This window comes from Rhinopithecus bieti, unplaced genomic scaffold, assembly GCF_001698545.2.
Source record: "Rhinopithecus bieti isolate Rb0 unplaced genomic scaffold, ASM169854v2 scaffold_6481, whole genome shotgun sequence".
NCBI classification, from domain to species: Eukaryota; Metazoa; Chordata; class Mammalia; order Primates; family Cercopithecidae; genus Rhinopithecus; species Rhinopithecus bieti.
Genome location: NW_016805314.1, coordinates 3,965,732 through 3,985,838, shown reverse-complemented (window position 1 = coordinate 3,985,838; position 20,107 = coordinate 3,965,732). Strand labels below are relative to the sequence as shown.

General features: G+C 45.8%; 1 protein-coding gene across 7 annotated transcripts in view; it reads right to left on the bottom strand.

Annotated features, from left to right (window-relative positions):
• The window catches only part of GLB1L3 (galactosidase beta 1 like 3), a 43,976-nt gene extending 38,849 nt beyond the window's left edge, over positions 1-5,127 (bottom strand). For 5 of the 7 annotated variants that reach the window (XM_017872177.1, XM_017872183.1, XM_017872180.1 and 2 more), the window contains exons 1-2: positions 4,052-4,718; positions 3,639-3,929 (exon numbers count right to left, since the gene is read on the bottom strand). In XM_017872177.1, coding sequence (XP_017727666.1) covers positions 3,639-3,929; positions 4,052-4,551 — 791 coding nt within the window. In that variant the 5' untranslated portion in view covers positions 4,552-4,718. The other 2 variants (XM_017872181.1, XM_017872178.1) reach the window with 2 other exon arrangements.
• Between the last annotated feature and the right edge of the window lie 14,980 nt (positions 5,128-20,107).

The following is a 20,107-nucleotide window of genomic DNA, read 5'->3' as shown; positions in this document are numbered from 1 at the left end:
GTTTGAGTGTTATGCCCCTTAACATCGTGTTTCCTCTAAGCCCTGTGGTTTTTATTACACAGTTTTGTGCAGCGCAGAGATTTTTGACAATACATTGTAGAAGTGACTGTATGAACCACCAAGAAGACATACTACTCATGGCCTTCTATGAGCTCAACAATAGAGCTTGTTGTATGTCGTCAGTTACAACATAGCTTGTTGTAAGTAAAGGAGAAGCTGACTGAATTAGAGAGGACATGGATACATCAGTTACCATCACAGCGAAAAGATTTAAAGTACCCCTCTAAGAAACAAAGAAAATAAGCAGAAAAAAAAAAACTTGTAAGGATATAGATTTGAACTGCATAATTAACAAGCCGCGTCTAATAAGGAAGGAGAACCCAGTAGCCAACAGATGGAGCATTTACGTTCCCTTAAAAAGTGAATCTGGGCCGGGCGCGGTGGCTCAAGCCTGTAATCCCAGCACTTTGGGAGGCCAAGACGGGCGGATCACGAGGTCAGGAGATCGAGACCATCCTGGCTAACACGGTGAAACCCCGTCTCTACTAAAATACAAAAAACTAGCCGGGCGAGGTGGCGGCGCCTGTAGTCCCAGCTACACGGGAGGCTGAGGCAGGAGAATGTCGTGAACCCGGGAGGCGGAGCTTGCAGTGAGCTGAGATCCGGACACTGCACTCCAGCCTGGGCGACAGAGCAAGACTCCGTCTCAGAAAAAAAAAAAAACAGTGTATCTGTAGAACTAAGTATGAAAAAAGAATGTAAAACTTAAAAGACCAAAATTTAAAATGCATGAAACAGTTGCACGTACTATGTCACAAAGTAAATCTCAGCAAATTCCAAAAATCTATATCACATAGTCCATGATCCCAAGACAAATGCAAATAAATTTTAAAATCACAGTTAACAATAGTAAAAATTAAAATAAATAAATAAATAAAACAGCATATTCCCAAATAGCTAATGGAAACAATATCAAAACTTAGGAAATATTTGAAAATAAATAAATTCAAAGCACTATATAGCAAAATATGTGGGCTATGTAACCAAAGCAACACTCAGATAAACATTCATATCTTTGAATGAATATATTAGAAAACACAAAAGACTGGAAGTAAAAGAAGTTAAATATTAACTCAGGGAAAAAGGAGGAGGAGGAGGAGGATACCGAGGAGGACAGAGAAGAGAAGGTACTAAATTTAATAAAGTAGAGAAAAGGAAATTACATTTAACTCAGAAACTGTGAAATAGAAATCCGAAATATACAGAGAGTATTAACAAAGCTACAAGCTAGCTATTTGAAAAGACTAAATAGAAATAGATAAGATTAAGGAAAAAGAAAAAAACAGCCAAAATACACAATGTGATGTACGTGACTTCCAAGTGAGTACAGGAAAGAAAGGAAAAATTTGTTAAGTCCCAGTGAGTTCAAAAGAAGGAAGAAGCCTGGGCGCAGTGGCTCATGCCTGTAATCCCAGCACTTTAGGAGGTCGAGGCAGGTGGATCACCTGAGGTCAGGAGTTTGAGACCAGCCTGAACAATATGGTGAAACCCCATCTCTGCTATAAATACAAAAAGTAGCCGGGCGTGGTGGTGGACACCGTAATCCCAGCTACTCAGGAGGCTGAGGCAGGAGAATCCCTTGAACCCAGGAGGCAGAGGTTGCAGCGAGCAGAGATTGCACCACTGCACTCCAGCCTGGGTGACAGAGTGAGACTCCATTAGAAGAAACAAAAAAACAAAGAAGAAAGAAAGAAAGAAATGAAGGAAGGAAGGAAGGAAGGAAGGAAGGAAGGAAGGAAGGAAGGAGAGAAAGGAGAGAAAGGCAAAGAAAGAAAGGAAGGAAGGGAGGGAGGGAGAGAAGGAAGGAAGGGAGGGAGGGAGAGAAGAAAGGAAGGAAGGAAGGAAGGAAAAAAGAGGGGAAAGCAGAATGTATTCAAGAAGAAATAGAGGACGTGAGTTAATAACCATTCAAAGAGCTATGTTTTCCCAAAATCCTTCACCTCACAAACCACAAAAGATAGTAGTCACAGAGTTTACAGGTGAATCTTAAAAAACTTTCAGGGTAAAGATAATTCTTGTGCAAAATATTTTCAATAAGTAAGAAAAGAAGATTTACTCACTTTATGAGCTTATTATAAGATTGATTCAAAACTGGACAAGAATACTAACAAAATAAAATTTTAAATCAGTTTGGCTTATAATCATAAACACATTTGAAATAAAACACTTTCGGCCGGGCGCGGTGGCTCATGCCTGTGATCCCAGCTCTTTGGGAGGCCGAGGCGGGCGGATCATGAGGTCAGGAGATCGAGACCATCCTGCCTAACACAGTGAAACCCTGTCTCTACTAAAAATACAAAGAATTAGCCGGGCGTGGTGGCGGGCGCCTGCAGTCCCAGCTACTTGGGAGGCTGAAGCAGGAGAATGGTGTGAACGTGGGAGGCAGAGCTTGCAGTGAGCCAAGATCAAGCCACTGCACTCCAGCCTGGGCGACTGAGCGAGACTCTGTCTCAAAAAAAAAAAAAAAAAAAAAAAGAGATAAAACACTAGCAAATAAAGTCTAGCAATCTATGTGTATGTAATGTGTGCATATCTCAGAGCCAAGCAGAGTTTATACTAGTACCATATGGCTGCCTGACTATCAGAAAAATTGTCGACGTAATTCAGCAATTCAAAAGAAAGGTGAAGAAAAACTATATTGTCCCCCCAAGAGATGCAGTAGCAGCTTTCAATAAAACTCAACGATTATTTGATTAAATTCTTTGCATTTTAAATGAACCAGTTGTCAATTTACTGCCTCTCAGCTTCAAATTCACCCTTCAATACCAGCTCTGCAATAAGGCACAGGGCCCTCTAAGCATCTTCTCCTTTACAGTGAGTGTGATGGTAAGCTTGCCACAAGATGTGGAGGCAGGCCCTCAGGAGGACGGGGCCTCTGATTCTGAAGCAGTTTTGCATTCCTATGGTCATACAGGGTGGCTGGTCAGTTGTATACAGGTATGAGGACAACCATGGTGTTTCCTTTTAAAGGGTGAATTGCTTGAGTTCAGGAGTTTGAGACCAGTCCAGGCAACAAGGCGAAAAACTCCATCTCTACAAACAATTCAAAACACTAGCCTGGTGTGGTGGCATGCACCTGTGGCCCCAGCTACTCAGGAGGCTGAGGCAGGAGCATCACCTGAGCCAGAGAAGTAGAAGCTGCCATGAGCTGAGATCGGGCCACTGCACTCCAGCCCGAGCAACAAACAGAGCAAGACCCTGTCTCAAAAAAAAAAAAAAAAAAAAAGTTTGTTTTAAAAACATGCATGTATCTAAGTACATATTTATCTGTAAGTGTGCCTGAAGCTTCTGTCATTAAACTGAGTGCTCCCAAGGGCTCCTGGTGTTCCTTCACTAGACAGACAGATTCCTGAGCAAATAACCTTCTCCCCTGAGATTCTCCCACTAACCCCTATCCAAGTTTTTGATCATAGAGCAAGCTCAGCATGAGACGTAAGTGACCATTGGACGCTTAAGCATAAAATGTATGTGCTGGAAACGACTTGTAAGTCCTCACGCTGGGCCCCCAAAATCGGAGGCTCTTGCTACCCTGCACTTGTAGGGGAGCAAGATCCTGGAGGTGAGGGGCCAGCACTCACGTGGTGACAGTATTGAAGCCACAGGCCTTCAGCTTCAGCAGGCGGTCCCTCCAGTACTCCCTGGGCACCCGGAAATAGTGGATGGAGCCCCCGAAGATCAGGAACTTGTGGCCCTCCAGGGTGAAGTGGGGCTTACCCCGACCTGTGCTTGCAGTTCCCAGTCCCACAGATCGATTCTTCAGCTCCAGAGGGGTCAGATGAGACCAGTTAAACCTGGAGGGGGCGGGCGAGGGAAAGGAAGTGGAAAGGGAGAGAGAATTCGGGAGCGGGCTCGGAGGGGCGGCTGAAACCCTAGCGAAGAAAAAGAAGTTCTGGTTAGTAGGACGTGTTCTGTGCACAGTCGCGATACTCTTTTCTCCAAGAAAGGTGAGGTCGCTCCCCTCCCTCCGCAGGAATGCGGCTCTCAGGCCAACCTGGGCTGGGGCGGATGCGCTCTGCCACGCATGAGGTTCTCTTCCTGCTTAAACCGAGGAGCAAAGGCTGATAAGACAAACGGCAGGAAAAAGACGCCCACCGCTCTCTTCCAGGAGAGGCACGGGCTGGAAGGAGAAAGGAGAACAGTGACAAGGGGACGGTGCTGGCCCCGCCGAGCGGCCCGGGCCGCGAAGCTGTGCCGGCGGCGCTTTGGAGGCCGGAGCCGGGGAGGGGGCCCGCGACACAGGCGGGTCTTCCGGGCGGGCCCAGGGCCAGGAGAGCGCAGCACGGAGGCCGGGGACAGACCTTCAGTCCTAGACCCCACAGGCAGGGCTGGGCCCTGCGGGTGGGTGTCTGGGGAGGTGGAGGCGGGCGCACTCCCCACCAGGTTCAGGAAGGACACGGCGTCCAGCCGCTGGGGCCCCGGCCGGCATCCCCAACCCTGACTTTCTGGCATCTGGTGAACAGCCCCTCCGCAGGGTGCGGGTGGCACGGGCATCTGCAGAGGAAAGCTGGGGAGCGCGGGCTCAATGACCGGGCTTGGCGCGGCGCACGCCTGGGGCGCCCGGCTGGCCACAGACCCCGGGGAGGGCGGGAGGCTCCGAGGCACGCGCTGGGTGGTGGGCGGCCCGGGAGGGCGGGCTGGGCTGCCGCCGGGGCAGCGGCGATCCGTCACCTGAGGAAGGGCGGGGACTTCATCGCGGCGAGGCCGAGGCGCCGAGGGTCCCCTGCGGCTGCCGCCCTCTCCGCGGCCCCCGACGCCGCGCTCCGGCCGGGACCGGAGCCCCGGGTTCCGCGGGGCCGGCTCAGTTCTGCGCGCTGCGCGTGTAGCCGAGGCAGAAACCCGTTCGCAGGCGCAGACGGCGGATCCCGGTCCCAAGAATGCGCGTCGGGCGCCGCACCGCGAGGACAGCCGAGCTCCGCCGGCGCTCCCGGTGTTCCCGCAGCCGGCTCGGGCGCAGACGCCTCTCCGCCCTCGGAGGGAAAGCGGGAGGGCCCTTGGGTTAACGCCCCGACCTTGGGCTTCCTAACCTGGGTCGCCAGCCAGCTGGCACAGAAAGGCCGGCGTGTGGGAGAGGCGGAGAGAGCCAGAGCCCGGCGCTGGGCCGAGCAGCCTCCGCGCCGCGCGCACGACTGGAAACGACGAGCAGATCCTGAAACAAGGATTCCACCGAGGCCCGCGAAGCACAGGGGAGAGTCCCTGCAGAATTCCGCTTTCCCCACACTGCTACCTCTCGGTAAACGAGTGAGAATCAGAGCGCACAGCTTTGGGGAGGCGGTTCCCTCGGCGGGAGCGGCCGAGCACAGCTTCACGCAGGTGCGAGCGCGGAGGATGCTTTGGTGACAAAGTAGCGGGGCCTGCAGGAGGCAGGCCCGGGGGGCTGTGGACGCAGCGGGGGCTGCCCAGCCCCTTCCAGGAAACAGGGGGGACTATTCAACGGTTTCCAGCAGAAACTAAGCCAGGTGTTCTTTTTACGGAGATTCCTCGGCTGCAGGGTGGAGGCTAGATGAGAACAGACGTCCTCTCATGGTGGTTAGTAACGATGCCCAAGTGGAGGGCACGGGTTCCGGGAAGACTTGGGAGGTGAAACCAGCAGCTCCGAATAACTGAGCTCATGAGGTCGGTGATACGGTCAGGTCGGGGGCTCCCCTCTGCTGATGGAGTATTTGAGAACCTCTATGAATGAGCCCTGGAGAGTAAGAAAGTTCCCCCAGGTTTCTGTGTCCATTAAACCTGTAGAACTCTTGAAACTGTGCAAGATGAAGTAACAATTTTGATCAAACAAAGCTGTCTGTCTTGAGATTACAGAAGTAACTCTACAAGGCCAACATCCCAGGCACAGGAAAACCAGCCACTGGGGCTGCAGACCGAGCATCCTGGTGCAATTTATTTAAAAAAAAAAAAATCATAATTTTCCTTCAGTTCCCGATAACTGATGGTGAAGCAAAGAGCTATAGCTTCCCAAAGCAGGCAGAAAACATCAGAAGCTTCCAGAACTGTGTGTGCAAACTTCCTGTGCCAGCGCTTTGATGTTAATAAAGCACAATTCCTGCTCCTAAACTGCTCTCTTTTAAGAACACCAGCTTCTAGAAAAAGAAGGCAGCACCTTCTATTGCTTTAGTAGTGGACGACCCTATAGGAGTTTATGTATGAACCGGAAAAGACAATTCTTGATTTCTTCTTAGGCTGAACTTCTTACAGAAATGTATGAGACAACTGTAAAATAAGAACCCTCGTGAGATCCAAAAATCTGGGTTAGGAATTGATATTGTCAGTGAAAAATTAAAGGGAAAGATGATCAACTCTTAATATTCCAGTGTCAGAGAGCTGTGAACAAAGAGTTGAGGCAGAGGTAACTTTAAGATTAAAGTATGAAAAATCTGTTGTCTACTTGTAAGATCATCTTTCCAGGTTTACTGACAGTTAATAAAAAGCAGCAAAATTTATAAAAGTGAAAATTTAGCCACTTCTACTTGTAAGCCATCCTTGTTAGAGAAACTCTTTGTTTACTTATGTCATGTTTACTACAGAAAATGAAAACTGCTCATCTGAGCTATAAAATGGACTCCGTGGTCTCTTAGCAATTAATTTAACCCACGATGATACAGTTAACAGGCTGAGATGGAGGGATAGGGAGATGACAGATACATCCCTGCTACAGATCTTCAGACCCTAGCTTTAAATTTTGTCCTTACAGACATTCAAACTTTAAGTAAATTGATAATCGTCTCCAACAGGTTAAAAAACTAATGAAGTGGATATGCACCCCATCACGCAGGGCCACTCCCAGCAGAGGGAAGTGAAGCAGCCGGCCTCCACCTGTCCCTCCACAGGGTAACTCTGCTCAAGTGCAGGCCTGGCTGAAGAGGTGCTCAGCAGGGGGCAGCCCAGATCCGCTGCCCAGCTCTGGCTATTATCTTTCAAATGGGTCTTTTTTAGGGACTGAGTCTGCTAGATGCATTCATTAGTTAAGGAAATGGAAAATCGTGCAGAACTCTAGGTGAGAGTCCAAGGTTAAAATGTGTTCTCAAGAGTCTTTTCCCCTAGGAATTGAAGTTAATCGGCCTGATCCTGTCGGGATGGAAAGCTTCCTCTCTGCGTGAGTGCAGCCTTGGTGATGGAAAAGGGCCACCCTTGAGAAGGTAAGAGAGGAGGGAGGATCGCTGTCTCCATGGGGCACCCAGCAAGAGGCTGCTGTCCTTGCAGATAACCTGATCCATTGAGCTAAAAGCTGGATGGGGAATGTCTGTAAGAATATTAAAATCCTTATCCAAAAGTGATTCATTTTCATCAGGTTTTTTCCTGTGTTATGAATATGACATTTACCAAGCACTTGTGTGCCAGGCACAGGTCTACATGTTTGACATTTCTGTCGATTGTCTCTTAACTCTCACAGCTCCATAAAGCGGGTACCATTAGTATCACCCTCCTTTATCAGTGAGGGAACTGGAGCACAGAGGCTTTCAGGGACATGTGCTGTCACACAGCAGGCTGGTAGCACCTGGGATCTGAAGGCCCTGGAATGGAAAGAATGGAAAGATTCAGTCTCATATTGCACTATTGGGTTCGCTGGACTCTGCTCAGCAAGCAGCCGTGTGCAAAGCACTGATCTTGTTCAGACTAAGTGAGATGGCCTAGGTGAAAATGCTTTAGGAAAAACGCACAAACACATTTAAAATGAAAGTATAATCACATGGCTAGCAAAAGGGAAAGTGAAATGCTTCTAAACCATCAGGTCTATAAAATAAACTACAGGAACATGGAAAACTATATCCAAATATTAGAAGACTTAAAAATTCTGTTTTTTGCCGGGCGCGGTGGCTCAAGCCTGTAATCCCAGCACTTTGGGAGGCCGAGACGGGTGGATCACGAGGTCAGGAGATCGAGACCATCCTGGCTAACACGGTGAAACCCCGTCTCTACTAAAAAATACAAAAAACTAGCCGGGCGAGGTGGCGGGCGCCTGTAGTCCCAGCTACTTGGGAGGCTGAGGCAGGAGAATGGCATGAACCCGGGAGGCGGAGCTTGCAGTGAGCTGAGATCCGGCCACTGCACTCCAGCCTGGGCGACAGAGCGAGACTCCTTCTCAAAAAAAAAAAAAAAAATTCTGTTTTTTCAGCTGGGTGTGGTGGCTCACACCTGTAATCCCAGCACTTTGGGAGGCTGAGGTGAGTGAATTGCTTGAGGTCAGGAGTTCGAGACCAGCCTGGCCAACATGGTGAAACATGTTCTCTACTAACATGTTCTCTACTAAAAATACAAAAATTAGGCGGGCGTGGTGGCACACGCCTGTAATCCCAGCTACTCGGGAGGCTGAGGCAGGAGAATTGGTTGAGCCCAGGAGATGGAGGTTGCAGTGAGTGGAGATCAAGCCACTGCACTCCAACCTGGCTGACAGAGCAAGTCTCTGTCTCAAAAAACAAACAAACCAACAAACAAAATTCTTCTTCCTTTTTTAAAATTGGTTTTACTTTTTTTTTCAAGATCTTTCTTTAGAGTTGGGGTCCCAGTCTGTTGCCCAATCATAGCTCACTGGAAAATGCCAGAAGAGGCCCCAGCTCTCCGGTGCTCTGCCGCACACAGCACATCCCTGCCAGCTGCTGGTTCCATGTGGGAACTTCCTCTGAAAACAAAATTGAGGGAATCTGTGAGCTGTGTGCTTTTAATAAACCACAGTGTCACTGAATACCCGTCAGGGGGTGGAAAACCATGAAGGAGGCTAAGGTGACGTTCAGTGTGCCCTTACTTCTGTGGAAGCCCGTGGAAGGGCCTCTTGCCAGAGGGGTCCCAAGAGGCTCCCCACAGTGGAGCCCTGCCTTCCTCCCCCTCACACCCACCCCTTCCTGCCCCAGTCACGCTCAGGCACGATTTTGATTGAGTTTCTTAATCCTGAGTTCTAGTTTGATTGCACTGTGGTCTGAGAGACAGTTTGTTATAATTTGTGTTCTTTTACATTTGCTGAGGAATGCTTCACTTCCAACTATGTGGTCACTTTTGGAATAAGTGCGATGTGGTGCTGAGAAGAATGTATACTCTGTTGATTTGAGGTGGAGAGTTCTGCAGATGTCTGTTAGATCCACTTGGTGTAGAGCTGAGTTCAATTCCTGGATATCCTTGTTAACTTTCTGTCTCATTGATCTGTCTAATGTTTGACAGGTGGGGTGTTAAAGTCTTCCAATTATTATTGTGTGGGAGTCTAAGTCTCTTGTAGGTCTCTAAAGACTTGCTTTATGAATCTGGATGCTCCTTGTATTGGGTGCATATATATTTAGGATAGGTAGCTCTTCTTGTTGAATTGATGCCTTTACCTTATGTAAGGCCTTCTTTGTCTCCTTCTGATCTTTGTTTGTTTAAGTCTGTTTTATCCAGAGATAGGATTGCAACCCCTCGCTTTTTTTTGTTTTCCGTCCATTGCTTGGTACCAGATCCTTTCTCCATCGCTTTAATTTTGAGCCTATGTGTGTTCTGCACATGAGATGGGTCTCCCCCCGCCCTGATACAGCAGGTCACTGATGACGCGCCTTGACTGCTTAGCCAATTTGCCAGGTCTGTGTCTCCTCTCTGAATTGCGAGAATTTAGGCATTTACATTTAAGGTTAATATTGTTATGTATGAATTTGATCCTGTCATTATGATGTTAGTTGGTTATTTTGCCCATTAATTGATGCAGATTCTTCATGGCATGGATGGTCTTTACAATTTGGTATGTTTTTGCTGAGGCTGGTACCAGTTGTTTCTTTCCATGTTTAGTGCTTCCTTCAGGAGCTCTTGTAAGGCAGGCCTGGTGGTGACAAAATCTCTCAGCATTTGCTTGTCTGTAAAGAATTTTATTTCTCCTTCACTTGTGAAACTAGCTTGGCTGGATATGAAATTCTGGGTTGAAAATTATTTTCTTTAAGAGTGTTGAATATTGATCCCCCTTCTCTTCTAGCTTATAGGGTTTCTGCAGAGAGATCCGCTGTTAGTCTGATGGACTTCCCTTTGTGGGCTGCACCCACTGTCCAACAAGCCCCAGTGAGATGAACCCAGTACCTCAGTTGGAAATGCAGAAATTATCCATCTTCTGTGTCACTCACGCTGGGAGCTGTAGACTGGAGGTGTTCCTATTTGGCCATCTTGGACTATTGTTTTACTTTTTTTTGACACAGAGTCTCAATCTGTCATCCAGGCTGGAGTGCAGTGGCGCTATCTCGGCTCACTGCAATCTCCAGCTCCTGGGTTCAAATAATTCTCTGCCTCAGCCTCCAGAGTAGCTGGGATTACAGGTGCCTGCCACCATGCCCAGCTAATTTTTGTATTTTTAGTAGAGACAGGGTTTCACCATTTTGGCCAGGCTGGTCTTGAACAGATCTCATGATCCACCTGCCTCAGCCTCCCAAAATGCTGGGATTACAGGTGTAAGCCACCATGCCTGGCCTATTTTAATTTTCAAATCAAATTTAAATGTTAAAAAATGTAACAATTGCCTGTTAAATAAAATTTAAACTTCTTAGCCTAGCATTTATAGCCCTCTGAGTTCAGATTCAACTTACTTTTCCAACCTTACTTAGCTTTCTTCCCCATGTTCACTGCAGACAACCGTAAGCTAAAAAATAAACATCCTCATCTCCGACCCCACATACCCTGGACCTCCCTTCCTGCCCTGCCTGGTGGGAGGCACTTCCCTCGTTCACTTCCAACATCATGCCTATTTGTAAAGATTGAACTCAAAGCTATACCTCTGTCATGAATCTTTTCTTTCTAAATCCTTCCAGCCTGAAATACGTTCTCCCTCTAACAAACATATATCATGACCTAACATTCTAGCTAACTATTTACACTGTTTAACCATGAGCCTTTTGAAGGCAGAAATTGTTTTAAATCTGCCTCTTATTCTGTCCCTTTCCAGAAAGGGCCAGCTGCTGGGCAGTGTCCAGATTCTTGATTCACAGAAACTGCAAGATAATAAATGTATCTCACATCACTAAGTTTTGGGGCAATTTATGACAAAGCTATGGCTAATATGCAACCTATCTGCAGATTGTGTCAATTCTACCTCCTAAATACATTTGGGATCTGTGCGGTTCTTTCACCATCTTCCCATCCACCCTGTGCAGCAGGCCCTAACTCTTCTCCCCTACTTCTACTCTTCCCCGGCCATTCTGCCACAGAGTAGCAAGAGTGGTGGTCTCAAAACAGAGACTGCACCAAGGAAGTCCCCAGTGGGTCACTGTCCATATCACTGAAAAGAAAATTGAAGTTTCTTCCTGTGGTGTATAAGGACTGCACCACCCTGGAGATAATTGCCAGCCACTCTGACCTCTGTTCATGTCCTCAAGCTACCCGCGTCCCTCCTCTCTTAGAGGCTTTGCACACACTGTTTACAGGGTTGAAATGATGCCTTGTATGACTGACTCCTTTTCCTCCCTTAAGTAATGCATTCAATGGCCCTTCCTCACGGTGGCCTTCTCTGACCATACTAAATCTAAATAGGAATGTGACCCTTTCAATTACAGTCATGCTTCAGTATCCACGAGTGATTGGTTCCAGGACACCTGTGGATACCAAAATCCACAGACAATCAAGTACCTTATAGAAAATGGCATACTATTTGCATATAACCTACACCTATCCTCCCATATATTTAAAAATCATTTCTAGATCACTTACAACACCTAATAAAATGTCAATGCTATGGAAATAATTATACTGTATTGTTTAAGGAACAATGACAAGGAAAGAAAATCCATACATGTTTAGTATAGATGCAGCCATTCATTTTTTTTCTGAGTATCTTTGATCTGCAGTTGGTTGAATCCACAGATGCAGAGCCCATGGATCTGGAGGGCTGCCTGTATTTTCTCTCCTGGCCCATCATCCCTTGTTCATCTCTGTAGCACTTACCAGATGTGTAATCTATTTATTTGTCTGCTCCTTGTTTTGTTGTTTTGGGCTGTTCCCCATTATAAAGGGTAAGTAAACAAGCTCCTCATTGCATTGAGAAATTAATTTGTTACAATCACAAAATTATTTTTTATAATCAGTGCAATGAGCAGAAAGTCAAAACAAAGGACCTGTTGCTTCATGACTAGCAAGTGAATCATCCACTTACAGAATGGTGCAATTACAGAACAGAATTAGTGAGATCACGGATTATGACATAACGATCATTGGGAGCTGATGTGCACAGTAGCACTTAGATATTTTATGGTGACAAGATACAGAGAAGGTGTGTAATTAACTCAAGCTACACCACCACCCCACATGGCGAATGCTTGTTCGTTACTCTGTGTGCCTTTATGAGAACTGACAACAAACCACCATCTTTTTCCTCAAATGCCATTGTGAATGGTGAGCTTGATTTCAACTACGCTTCTTGAACAAGACTGCCCCAAAGTATTTGGAGCTTATGATATCCAGTTCTCACAAATGTATGTTCCATGGGGGCCAGGATGTGACCAGGGCAGGAATGTCTGGTTTACTTTTGAATCCTAGCACTGCCTGACATGTAGGGGGCCCCTGATAGGTGCTTGCTGATGAGACCAATGATTGAGGCAGCTGCTTGAAGAGGGCGGGCTGCTCCCAGTGTGAGGTCAGCCCAACACGTGAAATATGGGCTTGGAATGAGGGAGGCCTCGGAGTTCTGGGAAACAAATGTTAGCCTCAAAAAGCAGAAAAGAGAGGACTGGCCATCCCCTGAGACAAAAAAAAAAAGCAAACCATTGTTCTTTGAGAAACTAGTTTAGTCAAATAATGCCAACTACCCTCAACCTAAGAAAGAATATGCATGGCTTAATAGGAATATTATTAGAATTGAATCATCAAAGATCTTTTTGGTTTTGAACAAGTCTCCCACACTGATGCTTTGGTTTATTGACAGTGTCATCTCCAGTCAGCTCCACCTGGCCTTCGTGGATCTTGCCTATGCCAAGCTTGTTGAGAAGCCAGAACCAGCACAGTCCAGTATAACATGCTGCAGCCCAACCTGTCAGCCAACATTCACACCGAATCTTAGCAGTTTGTGTGCATAAGCTGCACACACTATCACCTCTCCCATCTGGACATAAGCAGTTCAACTAATGGTATCTCTGTTTGCCACACGAGCTATCTCTGTAAAGCAGGTTGCCCCACCTAAAGTTCGTGCACCCCATCCCATTTGTTGGGGGCTTAAATAAACAAAAGGCAGGGTAAGGGAGAGCTCACTCTCTGCCTGTCTTCGATCTGGGACATTGGTCGTCTTCTGCCTCCAACTCTGACTCAGACTGGCACTTACACCGTCAACTCTCCTAGGTCTCCAGCTTGCTGACTACAAAACTTGGGACTTCTCAGCTTTCATAACTATTTGAACCAATTCTTTATAATAAAAGTCTCTCTCTACATACATTTTATTGGTTCTGTTTCCCTGGGGAGCCCCAGTACAAAGAAATTCAAGACATGATGCAATATGTAAGTGCCACAATACAGAGAGTTCTGCTCAAGGCATTATGGTGGAGATGGGAGTCACTCAGGAGAGGGTTCACTCTTCTCAACAGGCAGAGACCAGGAACAGGGGAGGCATGCTCAGATTCATATTTCAGCAGGCCCTTCTACATGGTAGTAGAGGGCATGCATTTTAGGGTCAATATAGATTACACTATAAAACCATCACTAAAGCACAAAGATCACATTAATGGCATGAAAACATGCCTACAACATGGTTAAATCTAAACAGTGTTTAAATTTTATTATCTAAGTATTGTTATCTCATTTCTACCTCAGTAATCAACTCATGCAGCTCTCTGGTTCATAAAAACTTTTCAAACTTGACCATATGTTGGGTTCCAAATCCATCTTAGAAATTTTCAAATAATTGACATTTTAGAAAAGGCATGTTCCATACACAAAAGGCAAATTAGAAATCAGCATCAAAAAGATTAAAAAGCCACATATTTGGGAACTACAGTCAAAATAATGCTTTAAAAAGCAAATCAGAATACAAATGTTTAAACGTTTAGAACTGAACGAACTTGGATGTGCTTTACATCAGAATTCCTGTGATGGCTTTTTGGAGCCAGGCCACGTATGGGAAGCAAACATTCTCTGCTTTTCTCTATACACTCTTGTGGCAGGTGTTCAGCCTGTTTCTGCTGCTGCCTGTGTGTGAGCAGGGACAGGGTAATTGGCTTTTGACAAAACTTCGGTTTCTATAGTTAGGAACCTAACTTCCTAACTTTAGGAAGTTAAGACAAGAATTGAAAAATAAATTTCAGGCATCTAGACATGTAAACTATTTGGATTATGGGCTGCAGAGAATTTCTAGCCAAGACAAATAAAACAGCTTGGCTAGCAATCCCATCTTGTTCAGAGTCTTTCTCAAGCAATGAGTTCTCTTCATTGAGGGAATGAACCCAAAAAATATTTGAAAAACTTTACATATTAGATGACATTCCAGATTCCTGTGGGAAGAAAGTACAATTGATTAATATGTTTTTAAAATACTGGATCTTACCTCACAATGTATATAAACATTAATTGGAATGGTGCATAGGTTTGCTAGGGCAGTTGTAACAAATACCATAGACTGGCTGGTTTAAACGACAGATATTTATTTTCTCACAGTTCTGGAGGCTGGAAGTCCAAGATCAAGGCGTCAGCAGGGCTGGCTCCTCCTGAGGCCCCTCTTCGGCTCGCAGATGGCCATCCCTTCCCTGTGTCTGCACATGGGTTTCCTCTGTGCCATGATTTCCTCTTCATACAGTGACACCAGTCACACTGGATTAGGACCCACCTTAATGAACTTATTGAACCTTAGTTACCCCTTTAGAGACCATATCCCCAAATACAGTTGCATTCTGAGGTACTAGGAATTAGGGTTTCACACAATTCAGCCCCTAATATACAGATTAAAGATTTTAAAATTAAAACAAACAGTAAAACTTTTAGAAGAAATTGTAGATAAACTGTTGTTACAGTCTTGTCACAGTAAAGTATTTTCTTAAATAAGACATGAAAGCACAACCATGAAGTAAAAGCTAGGTCAACCTGACTACTAAAATAAACAAAAGCTTCCTGTTCATAGAAAGACCCCATTTTTTACAAAAGGAAAAGACAAGCCATAAATTGGAAGAAGTTATTTGAAACATTTATATTCTTCAAAGAATAAACATTCCAAATCATCTCAAAAGGAAATCAAGAAATAAACTAAAGCAAAACATTACAAAATGGGCAAAAGATAGAAATACTCATTTCACAGAAGAAGAAATATAAATGGCCAATAAACATATTAGAAGACACTGACTTCCTTACTAATAAGGAAATACAGATTAAAAGCTAAAAGAAGATAAAATTCTACACACATACGTTGATTGGCACTGTGGTAGAAGTTTATTCTCAACTACTCTGGAAAGCAATTTGGTACCATCTAGTGCAATTGACAATGTGTTAAGTCCTAAGACGCAGCAATTTTACTTCAAGTTGTCCATCCTATAGAAACGCTTTCACATGCACACTGAAACCTACACATAAATGTTTGCATCAGCATTGTTCATAATATCCCCAAACTAAAGAAAGCTTACTGTCCACCCCAAAAAGGATGTATGAGTGATCTTTAATGCATTCAGAAGTAGATTTCTGTAGAGCGGTATAGGTAATGAACTCAATGTTGAAAATCAACAAAAAATAGTTTCAGAAGAATACATACAGTATGACACCAAAATAATCTAAGAAAATTGCACACAATACAACACCATTTATATAAGGTACTCAAAACGCACAAATGCAAATAGTATCTTAGTGATAGATGCATAGATAGTAAAACACTAAAGTACGCCAAGAAGATAATAAGCACAAAACGTAAGCTATTCCAGTTACCACTGGAGCAGGAGAGAGGAGGAAATACAAAGGTGGACGTTGGTAATATTCGGTTACTATTCTAATAATTATGCTATGTTACTGCCAATGAGTAGTCGTTTTATCATTCTTCATAGGTTACGCAGGTGTGTCTACTGGATCATGGTTTTTTGTGATATGCTAAGATGAGATGAGATCCTGGGAGTGCAGGCTTGGTTGAGCCAACTATGTGATTCTTTATGTGGGATGACAAAGAAATAACAAGAATTATTTCAAATAAAAATTTAAAAATAGAAAAAATACCCTGGGATGCTGTTAAAATGACAATTAGATAATATTTATAAACTTAAAACTTAAATTCACTCATCAAGAAACCCAAAATAAGTGTTATAATTTTTTTTAAGTGTGTTCTTTGTTCTTGCCCATGGTTTTCCATGCCATTGGTTTTCCATACTCAGGCAGAAACCCTGCTTCTCTGAAATTCAGGCCAACCCACTGTGCCTCTCCTAATCACCACGGGCACCTAACTTACAGCCCTGACCGTTCCCCGTTCTTCTCCCAGTTTTCCTGTGGGTGGTACTGGTCCTTCTGAGCCATAGCAAAGGGCAGAGAGAGCCGTCCCAGCCCCCAGAGTGAGTCCGCTTGGTGGGACTGCACGGGCAGAGGGAAGACCTGTGGTATTTTTGGTGTTTTGCTTTTTTAAGCCATTACAAGTTCCCAAGTGGTACAAATTGGCTCAGGGATACCTAACAGGCTCTCTGGGAACTTGGAGGAGTGGGTCACCCTAGTGGCAAGCAGGTCATGGGGTGAGCGCTGCCTGCTCAGGTGTCTCCTTTTCTGCCCATCCCAAGCTCCGTCTCTCAGCTGCAGCCCACAGAGGAGGTAGAAGCACAGATAGCAGCTTGACTCCCTTCTTCGGTCTCTTCCTCCTCTTCACCACCACGGCCCAGAGCCAGAAAATGCCAGGAGTTCCCATATCATGGCCTCTTACTTCCATAAGCCTCAGGTGCATCACAGCACCTGGCGGGCTTGCCCAAGCACAGGTGGCTGGGCCTTCCTGGAATGGCTGGCGGGCGGGTCTGGGGTGAGGCCTGGGGGGCGTGTTTCTAGTGGGGTCCCGCATGGGGCTCGCAGTGCTGCTCTGGGACGCCGCTCTGAGGACCTGTGCCATTGAGCAGAGTCTCACTTGCGGCACTCATGGTGTTTGGGGCCAGGTCATTCTCTGTGGGCATGGGACTATGCCAGGCAGGGAGTTTAGCGGCATCCTCTGGTCTGACCCACCAGATGCCGGGGGCACACCCTCCACTCCTAGTCGTGACAACCCAAAGTGTCTGCAGACACCGCCCAGTGTTCTCTGGGGATGAGAATCCCTCCAGGTGAAAGCTCTTCTGTGGAGCCAGCTCTCCCAGTCAGAAAGCCAAGTTTCTGACCCTCCAGGAGAGCACTAGGAGCTGGGCCTCATGGATCAGTCCTTCATAAGTGAGAAAGCAAAGATGAGGGAACCTGGAGAATCTTCTCTCAGGACAGTAGGCTGTGACCCTGTTTTTCTTCTGCACAGTCCTCATTCTGAGTATCAGAAACAGCTTGTTCCTTCTTTATTTCTCTTGTTCTACTTTTGAAACAAATGCTGATATTCCCACAGATAACGAATTACTAAGGTAAATTGGGGTAAAAGCCACTTACGGGGGAGGCTGAAGAGAAAATCATTGTTACACTTTTACAGATACTGCTCCCTGTACACCCGTAAACAGGCAGGCACGCTGAGGGTGCTGCTACAGACCCTCTCCATCAAAGGGGCAGCTCTTTGCTGGTGCCTGGCCCTTTCCCTGTCTTCACGACCCTCAGTCCCAGGCAGTGTGCAGCGCTCCCGGCCCATCAGGCAGTCTCCTCTTATCCAAGCTGCCCACGAGGAGTAGCTTTAAGGGGGATTTCATGGTGCTGCTGGTGGTGGTTTATCCCTGACACCCTGAGGTTAGTGCCTTAGGTGAATGCCAGATCAAATCATAGAAGCTACAATTTTCTCTACCCAAGTGAGTTGGGGAATGAATTACTGTTCCCCTTTAATTGTGTCTTTAGGGCTCATCACAGCGTTAGGCAGATAGGAGACACAAATAAGTTAAATTTAGTCGCATATTCCCATCCAGATTCTGCCGCAAATCCCAGCAGCGGCACTAAATGCTTACTGTATCAAAAGTGCATTTTTATTTTTCCAGGGGTAAGTTGCAGGCCAACAGAGAGCTCTGTGCTTTTCTCCTCCATCATACAGAGGTCCCTGAGTAATAAGAAAGCCTCCTGTTCTTCCAACCATGGAAACAGAAATCTGTCTGGGAAGGAAGTAGGGAACCCGAAACACTTTGTAACCTGTTAAAAGCTTAACTGGTGTATTAGTCCATTTTCACACTGCTGTAAAGATACTACACAAGACTGGGTAATTTATAAACAAAGGAGGTTTAATTGACGCGGTTCTGCATGGCTGGGGAGGGCTCAGGAAACTTCTACTCACGGCAGAAGTTTCCCCTTCTTCACAAGACACCTTCTTCACAAGGTGGCAGGAGAGAGAGGAGTGAGTGCAGGGGAAACTGCCCTTTATGAAGCCATCAGATCTCGAGAGACTTACTATCATGAGAACAACACGGGGAAAACCACCCCATGATCCAATCACCGCTCAGCGGGTCCCTTCCTTGACAAGTTGGGATTATGGGGATTACAATTTGAGATGAGATTTGGGTGGGGACACAGAACTCAATGCTATCAGCTGGTTTCTAGGAGCCTTTCTCCTTTTGAGTGACCTAAATTTATACAGAAAATGCAAGGCCTGCTCTTTTTTGATGAATGCATAGGATGGAAAGTGAATCAGCACAGAGGTCTGGACAGTCTTTAAGTCTGTAAGCCCTCTGTGGATGTGTGGTCCTGTAGATGATACCTTAATCTGGATTCCCAAGCCAGGTGACGCCACATGGGGCAATAGTAACAGCCTCTTCCAGAACCTCTCTGCCACTTGAAGTCCAGTCAATAGCTGACTCCCCATCCCCAACTTGCTTGCTAACACTTGGATGAGCCAATGTCTCACTTGCTTTGACTGAGTAGGAGAAGTTAGTCCTGAGTGGCAACCCTCAATTCTAAAGAGACAAGAAAACTGACCCAATAGAAACGTATTCTGGAGCCCGGAACTATAGATTCATATGTCACCTAACCACGAGAGCACCAGCTCTGACATCATTTCAGCAGCTGTTATGCAGGGACTGGGAGAAGGGCCTCCCTGGCTGTGCAGCATTGACCAGAGGAAGGCTCCTCAGGGAGACAGGACAGGCTGCTATGCCCTGCAGGGGCTGGGGTGCATCTGCTCCATGCAGGTCATCTGGCCCTTGTAGTAAGAGTCCTTTCAGTTAAAAGCAGTGCATTTCCTGTTGTTTGTTAGACAGGTGTGGTTATTTTGCTTTAATGAAGCTTACAAGAAGCAAACGTGAGCCCAGTTTTTCTGCAAAGAAAAGATTAGGTCGCTCATATGCCAGGATATGAGACAAGTGACAGAGCCCAGGCTACCGCCCCGCGCAGGGTAGCAGCTGCTTGCCTCTGTTTTGCGTGTCAGCTCCTCAGAAGCACAAAACAGCGCAGGCAAGGCCTGATACTGAGAAATGCACTTTTAATAACTATCATTTCACCTAAATCTTATGAAGGGGACACATAGGAAGACATTAACATAGTGTTTGTTTTTGCTTTGGGTCAAAATAGAAGCCTTTCAGGACTGGAACGCCAGGAAGCAGCCTGACTACTAGTGAGGTCTTCAAGGTCCACAGCAGACAGGTCTGCACTTGCTAACACTTGTCTTTCCTTTCACCTTCCATGTTCAGCGTGAATTGGCCCATTCCTTGACTATTTCAAAAACCCATTGACTCGTATGTCTTATCTTCTGTCTTGCCTCAGTCATATTCATCCCACATGTGCGTTCCAGAATGCTCTTATGAATGAATCAATCTCCTATCTCCTGCATTAAAATCCTTCCATGGCTCTCCACCGCTCACCAAATAAAGCCCCACCCTTGGCTTTCGTAACTCTCCATCCAGATTCAACTTCCATTTTCCTTCTGTCTCATGCCAACCCCAAACCACAATTAAACCAAAGTGTAAACAGCTTTTACATAAATCCTGTACTTTTCCTGCTCCTGGTTCCTTCCTGTCTGAAATTGACTTTCTTGATTCTAATTATACATTTTCACAAAATCTTTTTTTTTCTTCAAAGACAAGGG